Below are 20,884 nucleotides of genomic sequence, written 5' to 3' on the forward strand. Positions count from 1 at the left end.
AGTATCGCACAATCCTACGTGTACGGCTGTTGCATGTGTCGATTTATTTTTGTATCTGAATGTTGTATGTGCTTGTCATGGGTTTTTTTCAAGTAAAGCCTAGACTTGTAGACAAGTCGTTAAATCGTCCCCACGCGGTAAGTAAGTTCGCTTGTTAAACCTTGTTAAACCCACCGTCTCACGCGCGACGGGCAAACGTACTCGTGAACAAAGAACTCGAAATAAGCTATCACATAGCACTTTTATTGACTTAAGATACTGCTAGACGAGTGAACACAAATTAATTGTTTACCATATCTCAGTGGCTCAGGGGACATAGACCATACCTTTTTATGAACAAATAATGTAAAGTTTTTATTAAAGAAATAAAACAACCATGGTCGTACCATGATTCAGGAAGGTAGATATCCCAAAGGGTCTACTCAAATATTTTGAGGATCATTGACACGTTTTATTGCAAATGAAAATCGCTTACGTTTTCATGAACATAGCAAACAAAATTATTGCTTTTCAGTTGTTTATTTATATATGGATAGATACAAAATAAAGTTTAAACGCAAACAATGGGTTGACCCCAATAAAATAGCATCATGTAACAACCCCCAATAAAATTAATGGTACAGTCAAAAAAACGAGGGGTGTATATAAAAGCTGCATGTTCATCCAAGCGCGTCAAGCTAAAATCTGAACAAAACGGAAAGAACGTTTGGATCGTGTGATTGTTTTTTGTGTGTGTATTTTCTGATCGAAGTGAAACTTACGGACGTGTGGGTGTTATTTCTTTGATAGCAAGTGCACCCCAGTGCATTTACCTACTCTAGAATCATTCCTGCAAAAGACAATTTTGTGTTGGTCAACAACAGTAACATTTGAGGAAAATAACTTGAAAACCGGCTTGCTGTCAAGTTGCACACCGTGTGTGTGTGCGTGTGTGGTTTTACTGCAATGGCTGTTGGGGCCCAATCTGGATTGCAATGCACAGTGGTGGTGCTTATCTTCACATGTTTGGTTTGTCAAGGTATGTTCATAGTTGTGAAGTTCAGTTGCCATTTTAATGTGTAGTTTGCTGTTTTGTTGAATGTAAGCAGGCTTTTATTGAATATGTATGTTTCTCTCTTGTTTAGTGGTTTGTTAATCCAGGCACAGTGACTGGTGTAGTGAGTTGATTGTTAATTTAATAAACTTAGTGTAAATTGGGAAAAGTTTCTACAACCTGACACCACTTTTTCATTTGTAATGAATTTAAATAATAAATAGTATCTAAATTTACCTAAAAAGTAAAATGAGATATTCCTTTTGGATAACTTTCCGTATGGCGCCACCACTTTTTCACTCATTTTTACAAAAAGGGATATATCAATCAGGTAAATTAGATACTATATTATTTTATTTCGAATGAAAAAGTGGTGGCGCCATACGGAAACTTTTCCTTTTTGTACAAATAAGTGAAAAATTGGTGGCAGGATAAAGAAATTTGTCCGTAAGTTGTAACTCGCATCTTTATAGGCCTATACATTTATAGTTTAAAGTTAGAAATAAGGAACTTTGAAAACTATTCAATTCATTAATATTTAAAGATTTACTTTTTAAAGTTGGTTCAACAAAAGTGCTGTATCCGAGAGCCACTTTTACCTTTTAAATGCCATTCAAATTAATCTTATTCATATTCCACTCTCTATATATGCGCAAGTGGTGAATAAGATGATATTTATTTAGTGGTACAATTGCCAAATAATTATAGATGTCAGGACAACTCGATCGACGGGAGACAACTCGAAAGTTGAGACAACTCAACGGTTTGCCATCCCAACAGTTCAAAACTGGATGTGTACCTCCATGGTTCAAACAAGACAAGTCAATGGTTAGGGGTCAAAACCAAAGATACCATTTATTCCACTTCCTGTTTGATAGATGATACGCAGACTGACCATTCCATGTCCATTTCTGATAAGAAATTTCTGATAGAAATTGATTCATTTATAAGTTGCATTTGCCCTGTTGTCCCCCTTTGTTATTTACATGATGTAGTGCCACTGACAGCCAGGACTTGGCGTCTCATCGGCTATGCTATACCTTTTGCACTACGTGCTTGGTCTGTGTTCAAATTGTCTGTGTCCAGTTGGTCTGCTTTCAGGTCATCTTTATAATCATGCCCATCCTCCTTGGTTCCACCCTTTTAAGTAATCTTAAAAAGTTAAAAAAATCAAATAAGTTCAAGTTCCATGCTGATATTTTTTAAAATTCCATTCAGCTCAGCATCCATAGCATACTAATTTGGATGCCAAAGTACAGTGGTAAAAAACTTGATTTTGAAATGAACATTGAATGGAGCCAGAGGCACACTTTATTGGTAGACAGCATGTTTTCTCAATTTTAAAGGAAGCCAATTTAACTCCACATTCCACTCCAATCCAAGAAGTATCTTAAGGCACTCAGTCAAAGCAGCAATTATTGGAATGCCAATATTATTAGAATGCAAGTATTATGTAAGTTATGTTAACAATTTCAAGCGAAGTAAATTTAAAAGGGGCGACACAAATAGGATATTGTGGCAGCTATAATGCCATTAGAATTTGAGGTAATACTGTTTGAACACTCTAGGGCTGCAATAAATTGACAGTCATAAAATATGCCAGTCAGTAGTGTACTAGCATGTAATGTACTATATCATGGAGGTAGAATTAGGGGCACATGGGTCACTGTACCTGTATAAAGTGGAATGTATACTTGCTAATGCTAGCACTTTAAAGGGAAAGTACACGTTTGGTAATTACTCAAAACAAATATTAACTTAAAACTGACTTGGTAATGAGCGTTGGAGAGCTGTTGATATAAAACATTGTGATAAACGGCTCCCTCTGAAGTAGCATAGATTTTGAGAAAGAGGTAATTTCTCACTAAAATAATTAAAGACTTCTAGCTAGAAGTCTTTTATTCTTATCTGAAAGCACACAAATTTGTCCAACAAGGGGTGTTTTTTTTCTCTCATCATTTTCTCGCAACTTCGATGTCCAATTTAGCTCAAATTTTCACAGGCTTGTTATTTTATGCTTATGTTGAGATACACTAAGTGAGCAGACTGGTCTTTGACAATTACCAATAGTGACATTGTCCAGTGTCTTTAAGGGGATGTCAACATCAGATGCTCTCCTACTTAACACACATGCTCAAAGAAACCCAGTGACCTTTTCATTTGATTGAAGTGTTATCCTTGACTTGACAAGAGACAAGTTTTGATTGTATTCCATTCTGTTTTGGAAATTGATTTTAATTGATTCCACTTCTATTTTATGTGAATGATGGGTGACGTTGTAAGGTGTTCATTTCAAATTGACTAGTTCTTTATCTAATGTTTTACATTTAAGGTGATTACTTGCACCAAAGTATTGGATCCATGATTTTAACTAATAAGACTGTACACGTGCCCCTTTAAATTTCCTTGTCCAAATTTCAAAGTTTGGCCATGGCCTTGCCTCTGGAATGTGTTAATTTATGTGTTCCAGGTTAAAGCTTCTTCCATGCTAAAGATAGTATTTAGGATTAATACCAAAGTGTTCTGTAGGCCTATACTACATAAATTTAAAGGAAGTAGGTAGTTACTTTTAAACTTCATTTTAAATCTGAAAAAAATCTGGATCAAAAAAACGTACTAACACAACAGAAAGATTTTTTAATAGGACATAGTTTGTTTATTTTTATTTTTTTATACTGTGTATCATATCATAGTGTTCATAGATAGTGTTACACTTATTTGTAATTTATAAGTGAACAGTCCATCCCTTTTAATCAGCTAAACAAACAGTTTAATAGATCCTATAGGCCTACTTGTAAAATATGTTCCGGTGGCTTCAGAAACGCATTCCAATAAGTTTTTCAAAAAGCAACAATTCAACTGCAACTGCAACCTTTCATACCCCCAAAAGTCCATTCCCAGTTCTTGACCTAAATGATTTCATGTTTACAAACAGTTATAAAAGGTGGGTTGGTTGGATTTCGTTCAATTGCACCTGAATTCCAAAGCCACAAGTTGTAATCGGAAGGAGTAGTGGCGAGTGTGGTTTAGTGGTTCCACTCTGCATGGGGTAGTGTGAAGAATTTTGCCCACGCTGCGCCCTCCCCTCCTTCCTATATGTTTTTTTACTGGCCTGTACTCATGGATTAGGGTGATTGATCAGCATTTTAATCTTAGAATATGCCTTAATTTACAACACCATACATCAATTGAACTAGTCTTTTAGCAGCTATCAAGTAAACAGATTATCTAACAGAACTTAGATTCCTTTGGTGTAAAAAAATGTGCAGTGCCGGGTTTGTTGTTGCTGGTGCGATCGCAATGGGACCATGTCATTTTCAACATCAAATTTCACTAACACACCCTGATGTTTTTTGTTACACACCCTGTTTCACTGATCCTGCCTAAAATCTTAGCAGGAAGACATTAATCCACTGTACACAGTGTACTTTGTACAATAGACCTGACTGTTCCCGAGGCCTTTCTCAAAGTGTGTTTAACATTTAACTCTGGTGGGTTGCTGAGTGTCTGTGACCCAGGCCCTTGGTGGTCGTTCTTGGGGCCCACTGGCTATTTCACTTTGCTCAACTCAATCTCAAGGGCAATGAGTAGGATGTGGTAGACTTTTATTTTTAACAAGAAATTTTCCTAGAAGTCTGAGTTCTGTTTGTTAGTGTTACTACTGGAACCAGTTTGTTTGGGTTTTAAAACTGTTTTGATAGTCCACCTGTTTAAAAAAGGAGAGCCCTTAGAAAAAGCGTCAGGATTCAGTCTTGCAGTTCTATCTCTTTTAAAGGCAGTGGACACTATTGGTAATTACTCAAAATAATTATCATCATAAAACCTTACTTGATAACGAGTAATGGGGAGAGGTTGATAGTACAAAACATTGTGAGAAACAGCTCCCTCTGAAGTGACAAAGTTGTCGATAAAGAAGTAATTTTCCACGAATTTGATTTCGAGACCTCAAGTTTAGAACTTGAGGTCACGAAATCAAGCATCAGAAAGCACACAACTTCGTGTGACAAGGGTGTTTTTTCTTTCATTATTATCTCGCAACTTCGACGACCGATTGAGCTCAACTTTTCACAGGTTTGTTATTTTTTGCATATGTTGAGGTACACCAACTGTGAAGACTAGTCTTTGACAATTACCAATAGTGTCCACTGGCTTTAAATGTATGTTGATGTTGCTGACTAGAAATATTATTAACTGTACAGTTTTTACTTTGCATCTGAAAATAAACTTTAGAAAGTATATGATAAGTGTACACAAGTTGACATAATCTTGGAAACTTGGCCACCCCATCCATTTTTAAGTGTGGGGTACTTGTAGTTGCTGTGCCTAAAGTGCAAATGACAGTCAGTGAGGAACATCAGCTATAGTCATCATTGATTAGATCATTGGACAATCTTTTTTGTTAAAGGAACATGTTGCCTTGGATCAGTCGAGTTGGTCTTTGAAAAGCGTTCTGTAACCGTTTGTTATAAAACCGATATGGTTAGAAAGATGTTGTACTTAAAAGTAGAATACAATGATCTACACAAATATGCCTCGAGATTGCATGGTTTCGTTTTGCCTCGTCGACTAAAATGGTCGGCCATGTATGGGAGTCAACAATTTGACTTCCATAAATGGCCGACCGTGTTAGTTCGCGATGTTAAATGAAACCGTGCAATTTTGAGTGATACATGTACTTGTGTGGATCAATATATTCGACTTTTAAAACATCTTTCTAACCATTGATTTTATAACAAACGGTTTCAAACGCTTTTAATAGACCAACTCTTTCGATCCAAGGCAATGTGTTCCTTTTAAGATGAAACCATTGTGATACTGTTGTTATCAGAAGATTGATATATTTTAGGTCAGTATACATACACTGTACTTGAAGGGGGGCCTTCAAGGCCAACTTTGCTCCAGTGACTTCAAAGCTTGTCCGTGGCCATGGGTATGATGGGAATGGGGTGTTCCCCTGTCTGTGTTATAACACTAGTACAATTCATGACGTAGTTTATTGATCAGTTTAAGAGAGAGTGAACAAAAGGCAACATTTGTCAATACCTCAGATGTGGAACCCATTGTGTTCAGACAGTGTAGTGACCCTGAGCTCATCGAGTACGCTCTGGATTGACCTTAATTATACTCGATACGTCAAGAATTAAATACCGCAAAACCGTTTCAATTGTCGGTATTGTTCAAGTACAAACCGGATGAGGGTACAACTTGCGTGAGTTTGGTGAGTCACGTTGGGGCTAATGAAAGGTACTTTTTAAAACTTGGTATACTGGAATTTTGGTATGTCCAGAATGACAGCTGACGTCACAAAAAGTATTCTGTAAACAACTGGCATAATATAGGTCAAATTTTGTCAAGCAGAAACTATGCACAATTGTCTTTTTTTGTGTGCAAGAATGCTTGAATCACTTACTACTGTATGAGTGACTTATTTCCCATGTGTAGCAGAGCAAGTTGCAACACAAAATGTATCAGTTGCTACTCAGATAATCATTCAATGTGTAAACTACTGTAAAATTTCTGGAAGAAATCCTTCCCTACCCTGACATACTTCTTATAATTATATGTAAAACAAAGTCATAATGTTAAAGGCAGTGGACACAATTGGTAATTACTCAAAATAATTATTAGCATAAAACCTTTCTTGATTACGAGTAATGGGGAGAGGTTGATAGTATAAAACATTGTGAGAAACAGCTCCCTCTTAAGTGACGCAGTTTTCGAGAAAGAAGTAATCCACGAATTTGATTTCGAGACCTCAGATTTAGAATTTTGAGGTCTCGAAATCAAGCATGTGAACTTCGTGTGACCATGGTGTAACAAGGGTGTTTTTTTCTTTCGTTAATATCTCGCAACTTCCGTGACCGGTTGAGCTCAAATTTTCACAGGTTTGTTATTTTATTATATGTTGAGATACACCAACTGTTGAGACTAGTCTTTGACAATTACCAATAGTGTACAGTGTCTTTAAATAGAGCAATAAAACACAATGAAAGTAGGTTACATGAAGCATGGAGGTAACATGGAGGCTCTAAAGTGAAACTAAAAGGTGCACACTGTCAGTTCACGATTAAAATCCTCCAAGAGAACAAAAACAGCTTTCTCAGATTTAGCCCGTGATTTAGCGCCGCTAGCCCGTGAAACACGCTTGCCGTAAGCACAGAATTCTCTGCTTCCGTAAGCGTCGATTCTGTGCTTACGGTAAGCAGAGCCATGAAATTGGGCCCTGGTCTTTGACAATGACCAAAGGGGTCTAAGTGCCTTTTTAAAATGCTTGTAAAAACACAAACAAGCAATACAGTTTTTTTTCAATGACATTAAAGGAACACGTTGCCTTGGATCGGACAAGTTGGTCTATAAAAAGCGCTTGTAACCGTTTGATATAAAATGTTTGGTGAGAAAGATGTTGTAAAAGTAGAATACAATGTTCTACACAAATATGCATCGAAATTAAGTGGTTTTCCTGTTGACTCCCATAAATGGCTGACCGTGTTAGTTTGCAAAGTAAAAGGAAAATCATGCAATTTCGAGGCAAATTTGTATGGATCATTATATTCTACTTTTAAATTATCTAGGCCTATCTAACCATTTATGCATTTCATAAAAACGGTTTCCAACGCTTTTCAACGACCAACTCATCCGATCTAAGGCAACGTGTTCCATAAACTCCTAAGTACCCTCGATGATTGGTATCAGTAGTATTACAAAATGACAACTTCAACACCAACAGATAAATCTTACTGATTTTTATATACTTTGTAACTCCACATTCCAACATTTGTGAACAATTAGATTTATTGTGTTTGACTGCACACCTGTAACAGTTCCACCCAAGCCGAACCACAAAAGTGAAAGTTTATCCTTGCAGTTCAATAGATCAGAATTTTTTCGTATTGTTACCAACAATCGAAGGGGATTATCATAACAAGGGGTCTTGTGTCATTTGTGGTATACTACCAGCTTTATAGGGTCCTTCCATTCCTTTCTGGGTGACTCTTTTGGATAAATAAATAAGGAAGTGAAGTAAGTCTTGGTTTAAAATAGGGTAGAGATTTATTGAGAACTGTGTGATAAGCACACAGGGTCAATGCACCAATTAAAGCTTTCGAGGTGTTTTGAAAATGAAAAAGCTGATTTATTTAAAGCTGTAATAAAAGGCAACATTGTTTCCATTTTCAAATTACACTACAATATAAAAGGTACAGAGCATTCATTCTTTAAAACATTGATTTGTATGATTTTTCTTGTCCATATAATATTCTGCCCCCTTCTACAAACATTTTGAAGGAGATGATCAGTAAAATAAAATCACATGAGGCAAAAAAACCAAGTATTATATGAATTGTACCTTCATGTTTTGTGTATGTTTCGTCCAAAATGGTCAGTTAGTCAAATTTTCAAGGATCCCTTCCTACATGTAGATTCTGGTGAAGCATTGACTCCTTGCACAATGCACAGCACTCTTTCACAAGCCTAACCTCTCTGCCATTTTGGGTGTCAAAATGTAAACATGTACAAAAGGAAGACTCCCACAATGGTGGAATGGTGATGCATTCTGTGTCTGTAAAGGGTCAATTGATACATTCAGTAATAACAAATTCTTGATCTTGTCACCCTTAGGCGTTAAATGTCTGTCGCGGTGATAGCGTTCCGACTCGATTCTGAATCTCCCCGCGATTCCCGCAGTATTCTCGCGAGACTGCTGGCCCCGCGAGACTACTGCACACGACTACAATCCCATTTAACTAACTTACATTTCACGTAGAGTACAATGTAGAATTCGGCGAACCAGCAGTACGCACGAGAGCAGTGATCTTGCGAGAGCACCACCACAACTTGACTATCTCATCACGGCAGACCATTAACGACTTGTCCACAAGTCTAGTCACCCTTAAGTTGATCACCGAGATTTCTAAAATGGATCTTTGAATAAAAGCTTTTAATAGTCAATAATCTGTTGTATCAATGTTGTATGTGGGTGATTGAGTACAGATCTAAGGATTGAATGGTGGCCCTACAAACAAAGTTAGTTTACACAACTACAGTATCTGTCAATGGGTAGTGTCAACCATTCAGTGTCCCACATGAGCCTTCAAGCCTGTTTCAATATTTTATACACATCAGCATTCCAAACTTGGGTCACCCCATAGATTGCAGTTGGAATAACACAAACCCAATGCAATCCATCAGTGGTCAATTTTTTATATCAGCAGGTGGGACTGTTCCTTGTCAAGAATTGTATTTTGAAATTTTAAAATGTTAAAGTTCAAAGCTCCAGTGAGTCTCTGAGACCTGTGTGCACCAGGACCAGAGGAGTAGATCATGTGGTTTGTTTTTGGATGTGGAACAAAACAATATGATCCACACTGATGAGGAAATTTGACATTTCAAGGAGAAGCTTTAAGAGAAGCTTTTATAATATAAAGCTTCAGTGTAAACTTTTACAAGAAGTTTACACTGCACTGGGGTAAACAATGCAGTCCAAAATAACAATGTTTTGCATTATTACATTGGTCCTTTTGATTGGTATTAAGCAGTATACAGTTCTGTTTTCTCATGTTTGTTTAAATACTAATACTACTAATGATTTGGCATACAGTGTATGTGTACAGTGTATGTGTTCATGCGATACGCGCGACGCGCACAGCATTCCCTTATAAGGAGTTGTTTACCCGAGGGCGGCGGAGGGCCTTACCATTTCATAGCTGGAGGGGTGTTGTGTTGAAAGAAATCATTGAACAGTTATATTTATGAATGGGAATCAAAGTGTGTTGAATCGGTTTTCAACTAGTGGTTTAAACCCGCCGAGGCCTGGTTCTTTATAATTTACCTCGATTTTGTCTCGGTAAAATTATCAAGAACCAGGCCTCGTTGGGATTAAATCACTAGTTGAAAACCTCTTCACCACACATTGATTCCCTTATTGTAGGCCTATGTATGCAGCTACACTCTATGACAAAAGGCTGTACCCTGTTAAATGCTGGTTCAGTGAGAAAATAAATGTTACAGTTGGCCTAGCTGTTATCAAATCATATTGATATTGATCTGTGCATAGGAATCCTATATTGAGTGAGTAGGTGTCAAACTGTAGTGTCCTGATACAGTATTTATTATTATACTATTATTTTTTAGAGACATTGCTCAGTAACTTATCATCAAAAGCGGCTTAAATACCAATTTTCGTATAAATTTGTTATCTTTATAATTCTCATAACGTGTATGCTCTAATAACTTGACAATTAATATCGCACATTTTCTAAATACTCTCAAAATCTTTCAAGGGTGTGATTATCTTTGCAACTGTCACTGTCCGACTATGAGAGACACTTAACATTTGTGCATAATTTCCTTGTCTCCTTTACAGCGCTTGGATACGGGGTAGATCCATCTCTTGAGGTGAACTTTCTGGAGGCAATTGCTCTGAAATCAAGCACAGCTACGGGTATTAGGCAAGTGCCAGGCTACATCAGTGAGGAGCCAGCCTATGAATTAGAAGGTACACCAAGTTTGGTTGTATTTTTATTTATAAATGAGGCAGGCCTGGAATACACACAGGCCACGGAAGCCATGGCCTTCGTTTCCCCCTGGTCTTGGCCTTGGTGCCCCTTCAAAGGTTTCCCATTGACTAAAGGCAGTGGACACTATTGGTAATTACTCAAAATAATTATTAGCACAAAACCTCACTTGGTGATGAGTAATGGGGAGAGGTTGATAGTATAAAACATTGTGAGAAACGGCACCCTCTGAAGTGCCATAGTTTTCGAGATAGAAGTAATTTTCCACGAATTTGATTTCGAGACCTCATCAGATTTAGAACTTGAGGTCTCAAAATCAACCATCTAAATGCACACAACTTCGTGTGACAAAGGTTTTTTTCTTTCCTTTTTTTTTTCGCAAGTTCGATGACCGATTGAGCTCAAATTTTCACAGGCGTTTTATTTTATGCATATGTTGAGATATACCAACTGTGAAGGCTAGTCTGTGACAATTACCAATAGAAGGAGGGGCTCATATCATCCAAAGTTGGAATCTTTGCAAAATGAAAATGGCCTGGCCCTTTCACAGATGAAGTTTCAGGCCTGCGAGGTTGTTTAGATTTTTTTCAGTACGCCTACTGGTGTCTCTGATGAAAGTCTTAATAAATGGGTGCTAAAATACAGTATTGACGTAAAGTTAGTTGACTGTTGTACTCATTTAATTTCATGTATTTCAAATAATTTGCAAAAAGATAAGACATGTTGAAACTTAACAAACTTGATTTGTCTTGTCTTGTGGATTAAGTTTTGATTGGCCTTATGTAGCATACTGGAGTTTCATAAAGGTTAAAGTGTCACAAGATTTATTTTACCAAAGTTCCATATTCATAACATGGGCAGTAAATTCATATCGAGTCCCAGAATTTCACTCATAAAAGTGCACATGAGGTGTTTTGTAGATTATGGTAGGCAGACAAGTTCATAAAAAAGTCATGGGTACTGTTTCACGCTTAGATAGCTCAATGCCCAGTTCATCAGGAATTCACCACAACCTGATACGATCAATCCCCAGGGAACTGTCTACCAATTTCACGCTAAAGGTAGTTCCCCTCAATAATACATTAGAATTCCAGACAATATTTTAAAGACTAATAAATGGTCCATGAAGATTGGATGATTAAACATTTAACGCCCTGATGTGAGACAAAACAAAGATTTTGTACTGCCTTCAGCAAGCTTTCTCTTGAATCACTTACAGGGACGGATAGAAATCTTCAGATTCCAGAAGAGTTCTTTGCCAAAACAAAGACGCTACTAGGATCTTCAAAAGACTTTACCATTTTGGCAACGGCCAAACAACAGAACAGAAATGCTGGCAGTATTGTAACCATATCAGTAGGACGAACAAGGTAATGTATACACCTATAGACGATGTGACCTCTGACGTCACTCGAAAACCATAACATGATTCGGGTGCATACCGCCTGTGTGTTTTGGCAGCCAGCTAGAAAGTGTATGCAATCTTACCATGACTACGCGTCTTTTTGCCTGGCGAAACATGACTTATACAGTGTTTTTTCAACAGAGGGCGGTTTAATGTAAACATAGGTCACATCGTCTATTATGAGGTCTGTTTTGTTAAAGGTATTATACAGGATTGGTAGAGCTGACTTAATAGTCGCAGACAGTGTTTATGTTTTGTGTGATCAACCATACATGTAGTAGATGAATAGTTATACAGGACAAAAACAATAGTCACAGACAGTGTTTGTGTTTTATGAGGTCAACCAGATCTAGATGAAAAATAAACCTGTGAAAATTTGGTCTCAATTCAATGGGAGAAAATAGTGAAACATCATGCACAGTTTTCTGCATATATGAACACATTGTCCTTTATTTTGATTGTAACATCCGAAACCAGCTCTTGCATTTTTCTTTTGGGGTTTTCACAGGTACAGTTTTCTTGAATATGACTTCCTTTCAGAGGGAAATATTTCACAGAAAAAATGTTTCTAGTATGAACTCTATAATCAGACTAAAACAAAACAGATGTTTGTTTTTTTACCATTCCAACCCTGTATGATAGCTTTATGATGAAGACTTCGATATATGAACAATTTATATTTCCAGAAGTTTTATTTCCAGAACGGAAAAAAAACAAAAACATGTACACTGTAAAGGTTGAATAGTTATAGTGAATTGGTGTGCTTCTCTGATATTTATACCAGCGTCAACAAGGTGCATGACCCCTCGTTCGTCCGAAACGATCAAAGGTAATAGTTGAACAACACTTCCTACGCTTATTTTCAATCCGTCATTTCATTATTTTGCTCTGAGTTTGTTAAAAAAACAACATTCCTCTTCATATTGCATAGAATTATTGCTAACCTTGATTTAAATTGATATCATATCATGCTCTATGTTGCCAAGAGATTGTTTGTTTAGTGAGAAATTACTACGCAGCTGTCCGCTTTGTTGCCATGCATATTTGCATTTATACTTTCTCACCTTTGTAAATGCTGAAATTGATCAATGTCCACTAAGTAAGCTAAGCCAACTCAGCTGCATTGATTTAATAAAATGCTGCTCCAAATGTGAATGATTTTAAAATCGGATCTGAAACTGGTTCTACCATTAAACACAATTCATGCGCATTAGAGCTCAAAATCAAATACGTTGTTAAGATATTAGTAGTGAAATTTTTTGTTTGCAAAGCAAGCTATATTGTGGGAAAGGTTCAAGTTCTCAGGGGGGAAGAGGGTACATTTCCAGTTGTTGGAGATGTTCAGAAACTTGTATCCTTCATTAAGAATGGTCAATATGTCTACATTGAACATGAGCTTATACATACTACATGCTTCACAAAGCATTTGAGGGTATATGAAGTCCTGTGTAATATCTTGCAGTTTGGGTAAACAATTTGACTGGAGGTGTAACAAAAGGCTAAGGTTTAAGAAAGAGGTACATGTAGAAGGCTGAGAAGGTACCCACTGAGACATCCAGTTTAAGAACAGGTCTTGATGTTTCATACACAGAGGCAGTTACCTCTGCATGCCCCCTGTCATTGCCTATGTGCCCCTTGAATTGTTCCAATAAAACTTACTATTTTCTCATACAACACTTATACAAACGAGGAAATACCTTGGTGCACTTGCCCTTTCAAGAATGAAGCATCATGCCTTCAATTCCTTCTGTTGCTTCCAGTTACCGCCTTGGTGCCCATTGAATTGTTCCAATAGAAATTTACAATTTCCTCATTATACAGAGGAGTAAAGGCCTTGGTGCCCTTGCCCTTTCAAAAATGAAGCAACAGGCTTGCCATTGCACCCAATGCTTCTGGTCATTGCCTTGGTGCCCCTTGTAATGTTCCAATAGAAACTTACAATTTTCTCATATAAAGAAGGAAAGGCCTTGGCGCCCTTGCCCTCTCAAGAATGAATCATCAGCCCTTCAATTGCATAAAGTGCTTCCTGTCATTGCCTTAATGTCCCTTGAAATTTTTTGAATAGAAATTTACAATTTCTTTAAATATACAAAGGAGGAAAGGCCTGGGTGCCCTTGCCCTTTCAAGAATGAAGCATCAGGCCTGCAACTGCACCCAATGCTTTTGCTTCTTGCCTTGGTGCCCCTTGAAATGTTCCAATAGAAACTTACAATTTTCTCATATAAAGGAGGAAGTGCCTTGGCGCCCTTGCCCCTTTCAATAACAAGGATCCTCTCACCACTTGTCTACCAACCCTGTTCCTAAGCTCATTATATGCCGACCCTTTTCCTAAGCTCATTATACAAGTATCTATTTTGATAATATACTATCAATCTTTTCAAAGTGCATGTGACCCTCCCTTAAATTATGGAAAGTGCAGCTGAAGTAATTGCTAATAGGATAAACAACATGGACTTATTGGTCATAATTTGTACTTGAGTCTTCCAAGTATCCAAACCAATGTAATTATCATATCTGCTCAGGTTTATGGAGTTATTTATGAGTACAAGATCTCAGGAAATTCGTTTCTACTACACGCACAAGGACAAAGTAATGATGGAACGTTTTGACGCCGATTTGGTACCCAACCGATGGACCCGGGTGGCGTTGAGCATCAGCGGCACTCATGTCCGACTCTTCGTGGACTGCAAGGAGTTGGCCTCAAGATACATACCTCAGCCCAATCTGGTGATTGACAACCCGGAGATGGGGGCCTGGGTTGGACAGCGAAGTCCGGATAAGACTTACTACAAGGTAAGACACTTTGACTTAGATCTGACTAATTGATGAGGCATTCAGACGGTTGAGACGAGCTGAGACAGGGTGGTGTATGGAAATATCACGCCTTCACACCCATCCCTCTGACAACTTTGCATGAAGGTCCCTCTGGAGAAGCCTTCAAGCATGCAAATCTACCTTCCGCCTTTAATGAAATTTGCTGGCGCTAAGAGTTGGCCAAGGACAAACATGTCCCTGGGATTCGTTAGCTTAGGATTACATCTACCGTTGGTGGATTTGTGTCTCACAATAAAGATACACTTTGTGGGAAAAAAAAGAATAACTCGCTACAGATAAATTAAATGGATTAAAAAGAGACTAATAGGCTATACTTGGTACAACCTTAAATAAACATCTAAATTGAAAAACCGTTGAACAAAATACACGTAACAAGAAGCCAGTCACACATCGCAAAGTAAATAGATAATCACAAACAAAGTTTACTTTCTTCCTGTTTCTACATCATATTAGAAATTGTAAAAAATAATCATAAATTGGGCAAAAGCTTCTTTCTCTTAGTTTGACCACGAGACTATGAATTCAGCAAACAGAGCTGGTTATGATTTTTGAAGTCTATTTTATCTTTAAAGACGGTGAACACCGTTGGTTGTTACTCAAAATAATTATTGGCATAAAACTTCATTTGGTAACGAGTAATGGGGAGAGGTTGATAAAACATTGTGAGAAACGGCTCCCTCTGAAGTGGCGTAGTTTTCGAGAAAGAAGTAATTTTCCACGAATTTGATTTTGAGACCTCAGATATAGAATTTGTGGTCTCAAAATCAAGCGTCTGAAAGCGCACAACTTTGTGTGATAAGGGTGTTTTTTTTTCCATTATTATCTCACAACTTTGACGACCAATTGAGCTCAAATTTTCCCAGGTTTGTTATTTGATGCATATGTTGAGATAAACCAAGTGAGAAGACGGGTCTACGACAATTGTAATTGACACAGCCAATCATCCAACTTGGTCACTTGGTGTTTCCCATCATGCATAACTTAACAAACCTGTGAAAAATTGGGCTCAGTTGGTCATCGAAGTTGCATGAAAATAACATAAAACACCCTTGAATTGTGTGTAGTCAGATGTCTGAGAAAGGTTCCATGCCTGAAGCCTTCTCTGATTCAAATTTATTGGTGAAAAATGACCGCCTTCTCTAAAACTACATTACTTCAAAGGGTGAATTTTCTAACAGTGTTTCATAAATATCAACAGCTCTCCAGTGCTCTTACCAATTAATTTATACAATCATTTATTTTATTTTTTTTCACTAGAGGTTTACCCTCCCTTTAAAATGTCAATTGATTTGTTATCAATAATTCAACTGTTGTTTTTTCTTCTCTATCCAGGGCGATCTTCAGAGTGTGAGGCTCATAGCTATGCCGCAAGGTTTCCTATCGCAGTGTCCGTCCTTGGACAGGTCCTGCCCAACCTGCGGTCAGTTCCAGGACATGGTGGACGGGATACAGGAACTTGAGGGTCGCATCAGGTCCCTGGAGCATCAGGTTGGTCTGTCACTCTGGAATTGAATGTCACGATAACACCTATTAGAACCCTTGGCGTAATTGATGACCCAGTTTACTTGAACTCGGGGCCTTTAACAGGCCTTGGGATATTGATACAGGAATGGCCATAGCTTAGGGTCTGTAACAAAGCAAATTGACTTTTATTCTTAAAGGAACACGTTGCCTTGGATTGGTCGAGTTGGTCTTTGAAAAGCGTTAGTAACCGTTTGTTATAAAATGCATATGGTTAGAAAGATAATTTTAAAGTAGAATACAATGATCCACACAAATTTGCCTCGAAATTGCGTGGTTTTCCTTTACTTTGCGAACTAACACGGTCGGCCATTTATGGGAGTCAAAAAATTTACTCCCATAAATGGCCGACCGTGTTGGTCGACGAGGTAAAAGGAAAACCACGCAATTTCAAGTGATACTTGAGTGGGTCATTATATTCTACTTTTAAAATATCTTTCTAAACATATGCATTTTATATCAAACGGTTACTAACGCTTTTTAAAGACCAACTTGACCGATCCAAGGCAACGTGTTCCTTTAAAGGTGTGATACAGGTTTGGCAGGGATGACAAATAGGGGTCCTTTTCCAATCCATGGAATGTGGATGCAGGAATGACTACAGCTTAGGGTCTGGTAGAGACAAAATAAAGCAATTTAACCAAAGCAACTTCTTGAAGGTATTATACAGGATTGGCTGAGCTGACAAAATAGTGGAAGGCAGTGTCATGTTTTTTGTATGATCAACCATAAACATGAGATAATAATAAACCTATGAAACTTTGGGTTGTATCTGTTGTGTGAATCAGGAGAAAATAGTGACAAACAGTGCCCACTTGTCAGCATGCTTGGAAACATATTGTCCTTTATTAATATATATTTGTTTTACCGATGTGTGTTAGCACTGTATACTCCTTTATATTGTCCTTTATTTGGGTTATAGCAATCAAAATTATGATTACAAATTGTGCACTGTAGGTAGATGCACACACACGATTGCCTGACACGACCATCATTATCATACAAAAAGGGCACAATGTTCCTTCATTTTGCCAACCATGGGTTCGGATAACCCCAATAAAAACCACAACTTTTAAATGCAGAGCATTTTTTTAAGACAATGGACACTATTGGTATTTGTCAAAGACCAGTCCTCTCACTTGGTGTATCTCGACATATGCATAAAATAACAAACCTGTGAAAATTTGAGCTTGATTGGTTGTCGGAGTTGCGAGGTAACTATGAAAGAAAAAAAACACCCTTGTCACACGAAGTTGTGTACTTTCAGATGCTTGATTTCAAGACCTCAAATTCTAAACTTGAGATCTCGAAATCAAATTCTTGGAAAATTACTTCTTTCTCGAAAAGTACGTCACTTCGAAGGGAGCCATTTCTCACAATGATTCATACTATCAACCTCTCCCCATTACTCGTTAGCAAGTGAGGTTTTATGCTGATAATTATCTTGAGTAATTACCAATAGTGTCCACTGCCTTTAAACATGATCCCAATTGTTTGTTGTCTTCCTCTCCAGCTGTTCTCTGCAGAGACTCGCATTGAGAAGCTTCAGCAGTGCCCGTGTGCAAAGACTTGTGAAGTCAACGGCGTGATCTATGAGAATGAGGAAGTGTGGCAAGATGGATGCTCACAATGCTCGTGTAACGTGAGTACCTCCCTATTTACTAGACTATTCGTTTAACTCATAATAACTCATTTAATTCATATAAACTAGATAGTGTTCACTTGAGACACATGGTTTGTTTAAAGTGTGGCAAGATGGATGCTCACAATGCTCATGTAACGTGAGTACCTCCCTATAAACTAGATAGTGTTCACTTGAGACACACATGGTTTGTTTCAAGTGTGGCAAGATGGCTGCTCACAGTGCTCGTGTAACGTGAGTACCTCCCTATAAACTAGATAGTGTTCACTTGAGACACACATGGTTTGTTTAAAGTGTGGCAAGATGGATGCTCACAATGCTAATGTAACGTGAGTACCTCCCTATAAACTAGATAGTGTTCACTTGAGACACACATGGTTTGTTTCAAGTGTGGCAAGATGGATGCTCACAATGCTCATGTAACGTGAGTACCTCCCTATAAACTAGATAGTGTTCACTTGAGACACACATGGTTTGTTTCAAGTGTGGTAAGATGGATGCTCACAATGCTCATGTAACGTGAGTACCTCCCTATAAACTAGATAGTGTTCACTTGAGACACACATGGTTTGTTTCAAGTGTGGTAAGGTGGATGCTCACAATGCTCATGTAACATGAGTACCTCCCTATAAACTAGATAGTGTTCATTTGAGACACACATGGTTTGTTTCAAGTGTGGTAAGATGGATGCTCACAATGCTCATGTAACGTGAGTACCTCCCTATTAACTAGATAGTGTTCACTTGAGACACACATGGTTTGTTTCAAGTGTGGTAAGATGGATGCTCATAGTGCTTCTGTAACGTGAGTACCTCCCTATAAACTAGATAGTGTTCATTTGAGACACACATGGTTTGTTTCAAGTGTGGTAAGATGGATGCTCACAATGCTCATGTAACGTGAGTACCTCCCTCCCTATAAACTAGATAGTGTTCACTTGAGACACACATGGTTTGTTTCAAGTGTGGTAAGATGGATGCTCATAGTGCTTCTGTAACGTGAGTACCTTACCATAAACTAAACTATGACCGCGTTCCCACTGGATCCACAATTGCGAGATCAGGATCCCGCAACAAGATTAGTTGCAGGAGTGTGGTCGCGGGTCCCGTTCCCACTTGAGAATGATCGCGCGTTGATCCTCCTTTTTGGGAATGGAAGTGGGTTCAAAAGAACACTGTTTTGCTAGCAAATTGCGGGGTCTGATCGCCCTTTAGACTTTTCCCACTAGACTTTTGATAGCCCATTAATCCACAAGGGCCATCAGATCCCGCCTTAATCCTACTCCCGAGGAGGATCCAAATTGCACGGTCAGATCCTGATCGCCCTCGCGTTCCCACTGGAGCTTGTTTCTCGTTGATCGCCCTTTGATCGCCCTTTGGGGGTCTTGATCGGCCTTTTCTCGAATTGAGAAATCAATGCGGTGTCCAGTGAGAACGTGGTCCAAATCAACTTTACGCACAAAATTTTTTTTCAAGTAAGATTGATGTTCACAGTGCTCATGTAACTGAGTACCTCACCATAAACTAGACTGTAGTCACTAGAGACACAAGTATTAGTTTCAAGATTCATTAAAAGAAATGTCTATCATTTTCATTTTTGGAAGCATGAAGTTCATGACTGTATTTAAACAGTTTTGTTTTTCTTTTAATTTGTAATCTTGACTTTTTAGAGCGGTAAACCAACATGCGGACCCCTTAAATGCCCTGAAGTGTACTGCAAAAACCCTGTACATGAACATGGCCAGTGCTGTCCCTCATGCAAGAGTAAGTATCTGAACGTAGTGCTTGGAACGTAGTTCTTAAATCTGCTGCCTAGGTACTCGTTCATGTATTCAGGCTACTTGCTGTTTACATGTTGAGTCCCAGTAGTGACACCTGTGTCATTAAGCAAGACACTTCCCCATGATGCTTCGTCTCTCGGATCGGACGTAAAGCCGTTGGTCCAGTGTATTGTGTAATGCACAAAAAAGAACCCAGAGCACTTATCAAAAAGAGAAAGGGTTTTCCTCTGTGTTCCTGGTTTGATTTGGCTGCATATTGTGCCATAGCACCTTGTAAATCATTACCTGGTGCTATGTACACAAAGTAGGTGTCATCAATGAAACAGACCTTGCAGGAAAATACTGAATGTTAAAGTGCCTTGAATTTGGGTTGTTTTCCTCCCACATCTAGAGCTGAAATTCCTTCATCATCTTCTCTTCTTGTTTGGCTCTAATTAGAGCGTTGAGAATATTTTGTCCAGATAATAATAATAATAATAATAATAATAATAATAATAATAATAGATGTTAAATTTTGCATCGGGGATAAAGAATATTAATTTTTGTCCCCGATGCAAAATTTAACATCTATTATATCGTTGCGGTACCCGCTGCCAAAACATAGGATTTGAACTGCCTCTAGCTACCGGGCAACCTCGGTAGTCTAGTTGGTAAGACACTGCTCTAGAATTGCAAGGGTCGTGGGTTCGAATCCCACCCGAGTAACATGCCTGTGATATTTTTTCACAGGACTCGGGAAAGTACTGAGTATACAGTGCTTACACACATCGGAATAATAATAATAATAATAATAATAATAATAATAATATTGATAATATCAAAGTCTTGTATAGCGCATGTATCTACCTAACAAGGTGTTCAAGGCGCTGGGTATATACAAACTTTCAGAAAGATAGGTTATTGCAGTGATGAATGCTGAGACCCAATTATTTAGCACCTTCTAAGGGTTTACAAGGGTCTACGGCGTAAGTGCACTGGGTTCTTTTACATGCGTACACAACACATTGAACCAACGGCTTTACGTCCCATCCGAAGGATGAATCAATGGTTAAGTGTCTTGCTAAAGGACACAAGTGTCTCGGCTGGGGATTCAAACCCACACTCTGTTGATCAGAAACACCAGAGTTTGAATTTAGTGCTATTAACCACTCGGCCA

At 38.2% G+C, this 20,884-nt stretch overlaps 1 protein-coding gene across 2 annotated transcripts in view; it reads left to right on the forward strand.

The window, feature by feature from the left end:
- The first annotated feature begins 694 nt into the window (after positions 1–694).
- LOC117291771 (protein kinase C-binding protein NELL2-like) overlaps positions 695–20,884 on the forward strand; it is a 29,918-nt gene continuing 9,728 nt past the window's right edge. Inside the window, exons 1-8 of one of the 2 annotated variants that reach the window (XM_033773671.1) lie at positions 695–1,018; positions 10,395–10,526; positions 11,765–11,915; positions 12,735–12,779; positions 14,473–14,743; positions 16,118–16,273; positions 17,820–17,948; positions 19,618–19,711. In XM_033773671.1, coding sequence (XP_033629562.1) covers positions 946–1,018; positions 10,395–10,526; positions 11,765–11,915; positions 12,735–12,779; positions 14,473–14,743; positions 16,118–16,273; positions 17,820–17,948; positions 19,618–19,711 — 1,051 coding nt within the window. In that variant the 5' untranslated portion in view covers positions 695–945. The remainder of the gene's footprint in view (positions 1,019–10,394; positions 10,527–11,764; positions 11,916–12,734; positions 12,780–14,472; positions 14,744–16,117; positions 16,274–17,819; positions 17,949–19,617; positions 19,712–20,884) is intronic. The other variant, XM_033773672.1, reaches the window with a different exon arrangement.

The sequence above is a fragment of the Asterias rubens genome, chromosome 6 (genome assembly GCF_902459465.1).
Source record: "Asterias rubens chromosome 6, eAstRub1.3, whole genome shotgun sequence".
Lineage (NCBI taxonomy): Eukaryota > Metazoa > Echinodermata > Asteroidea > Forcipulatida > Asteriidae > Asterias > Asterias rubens.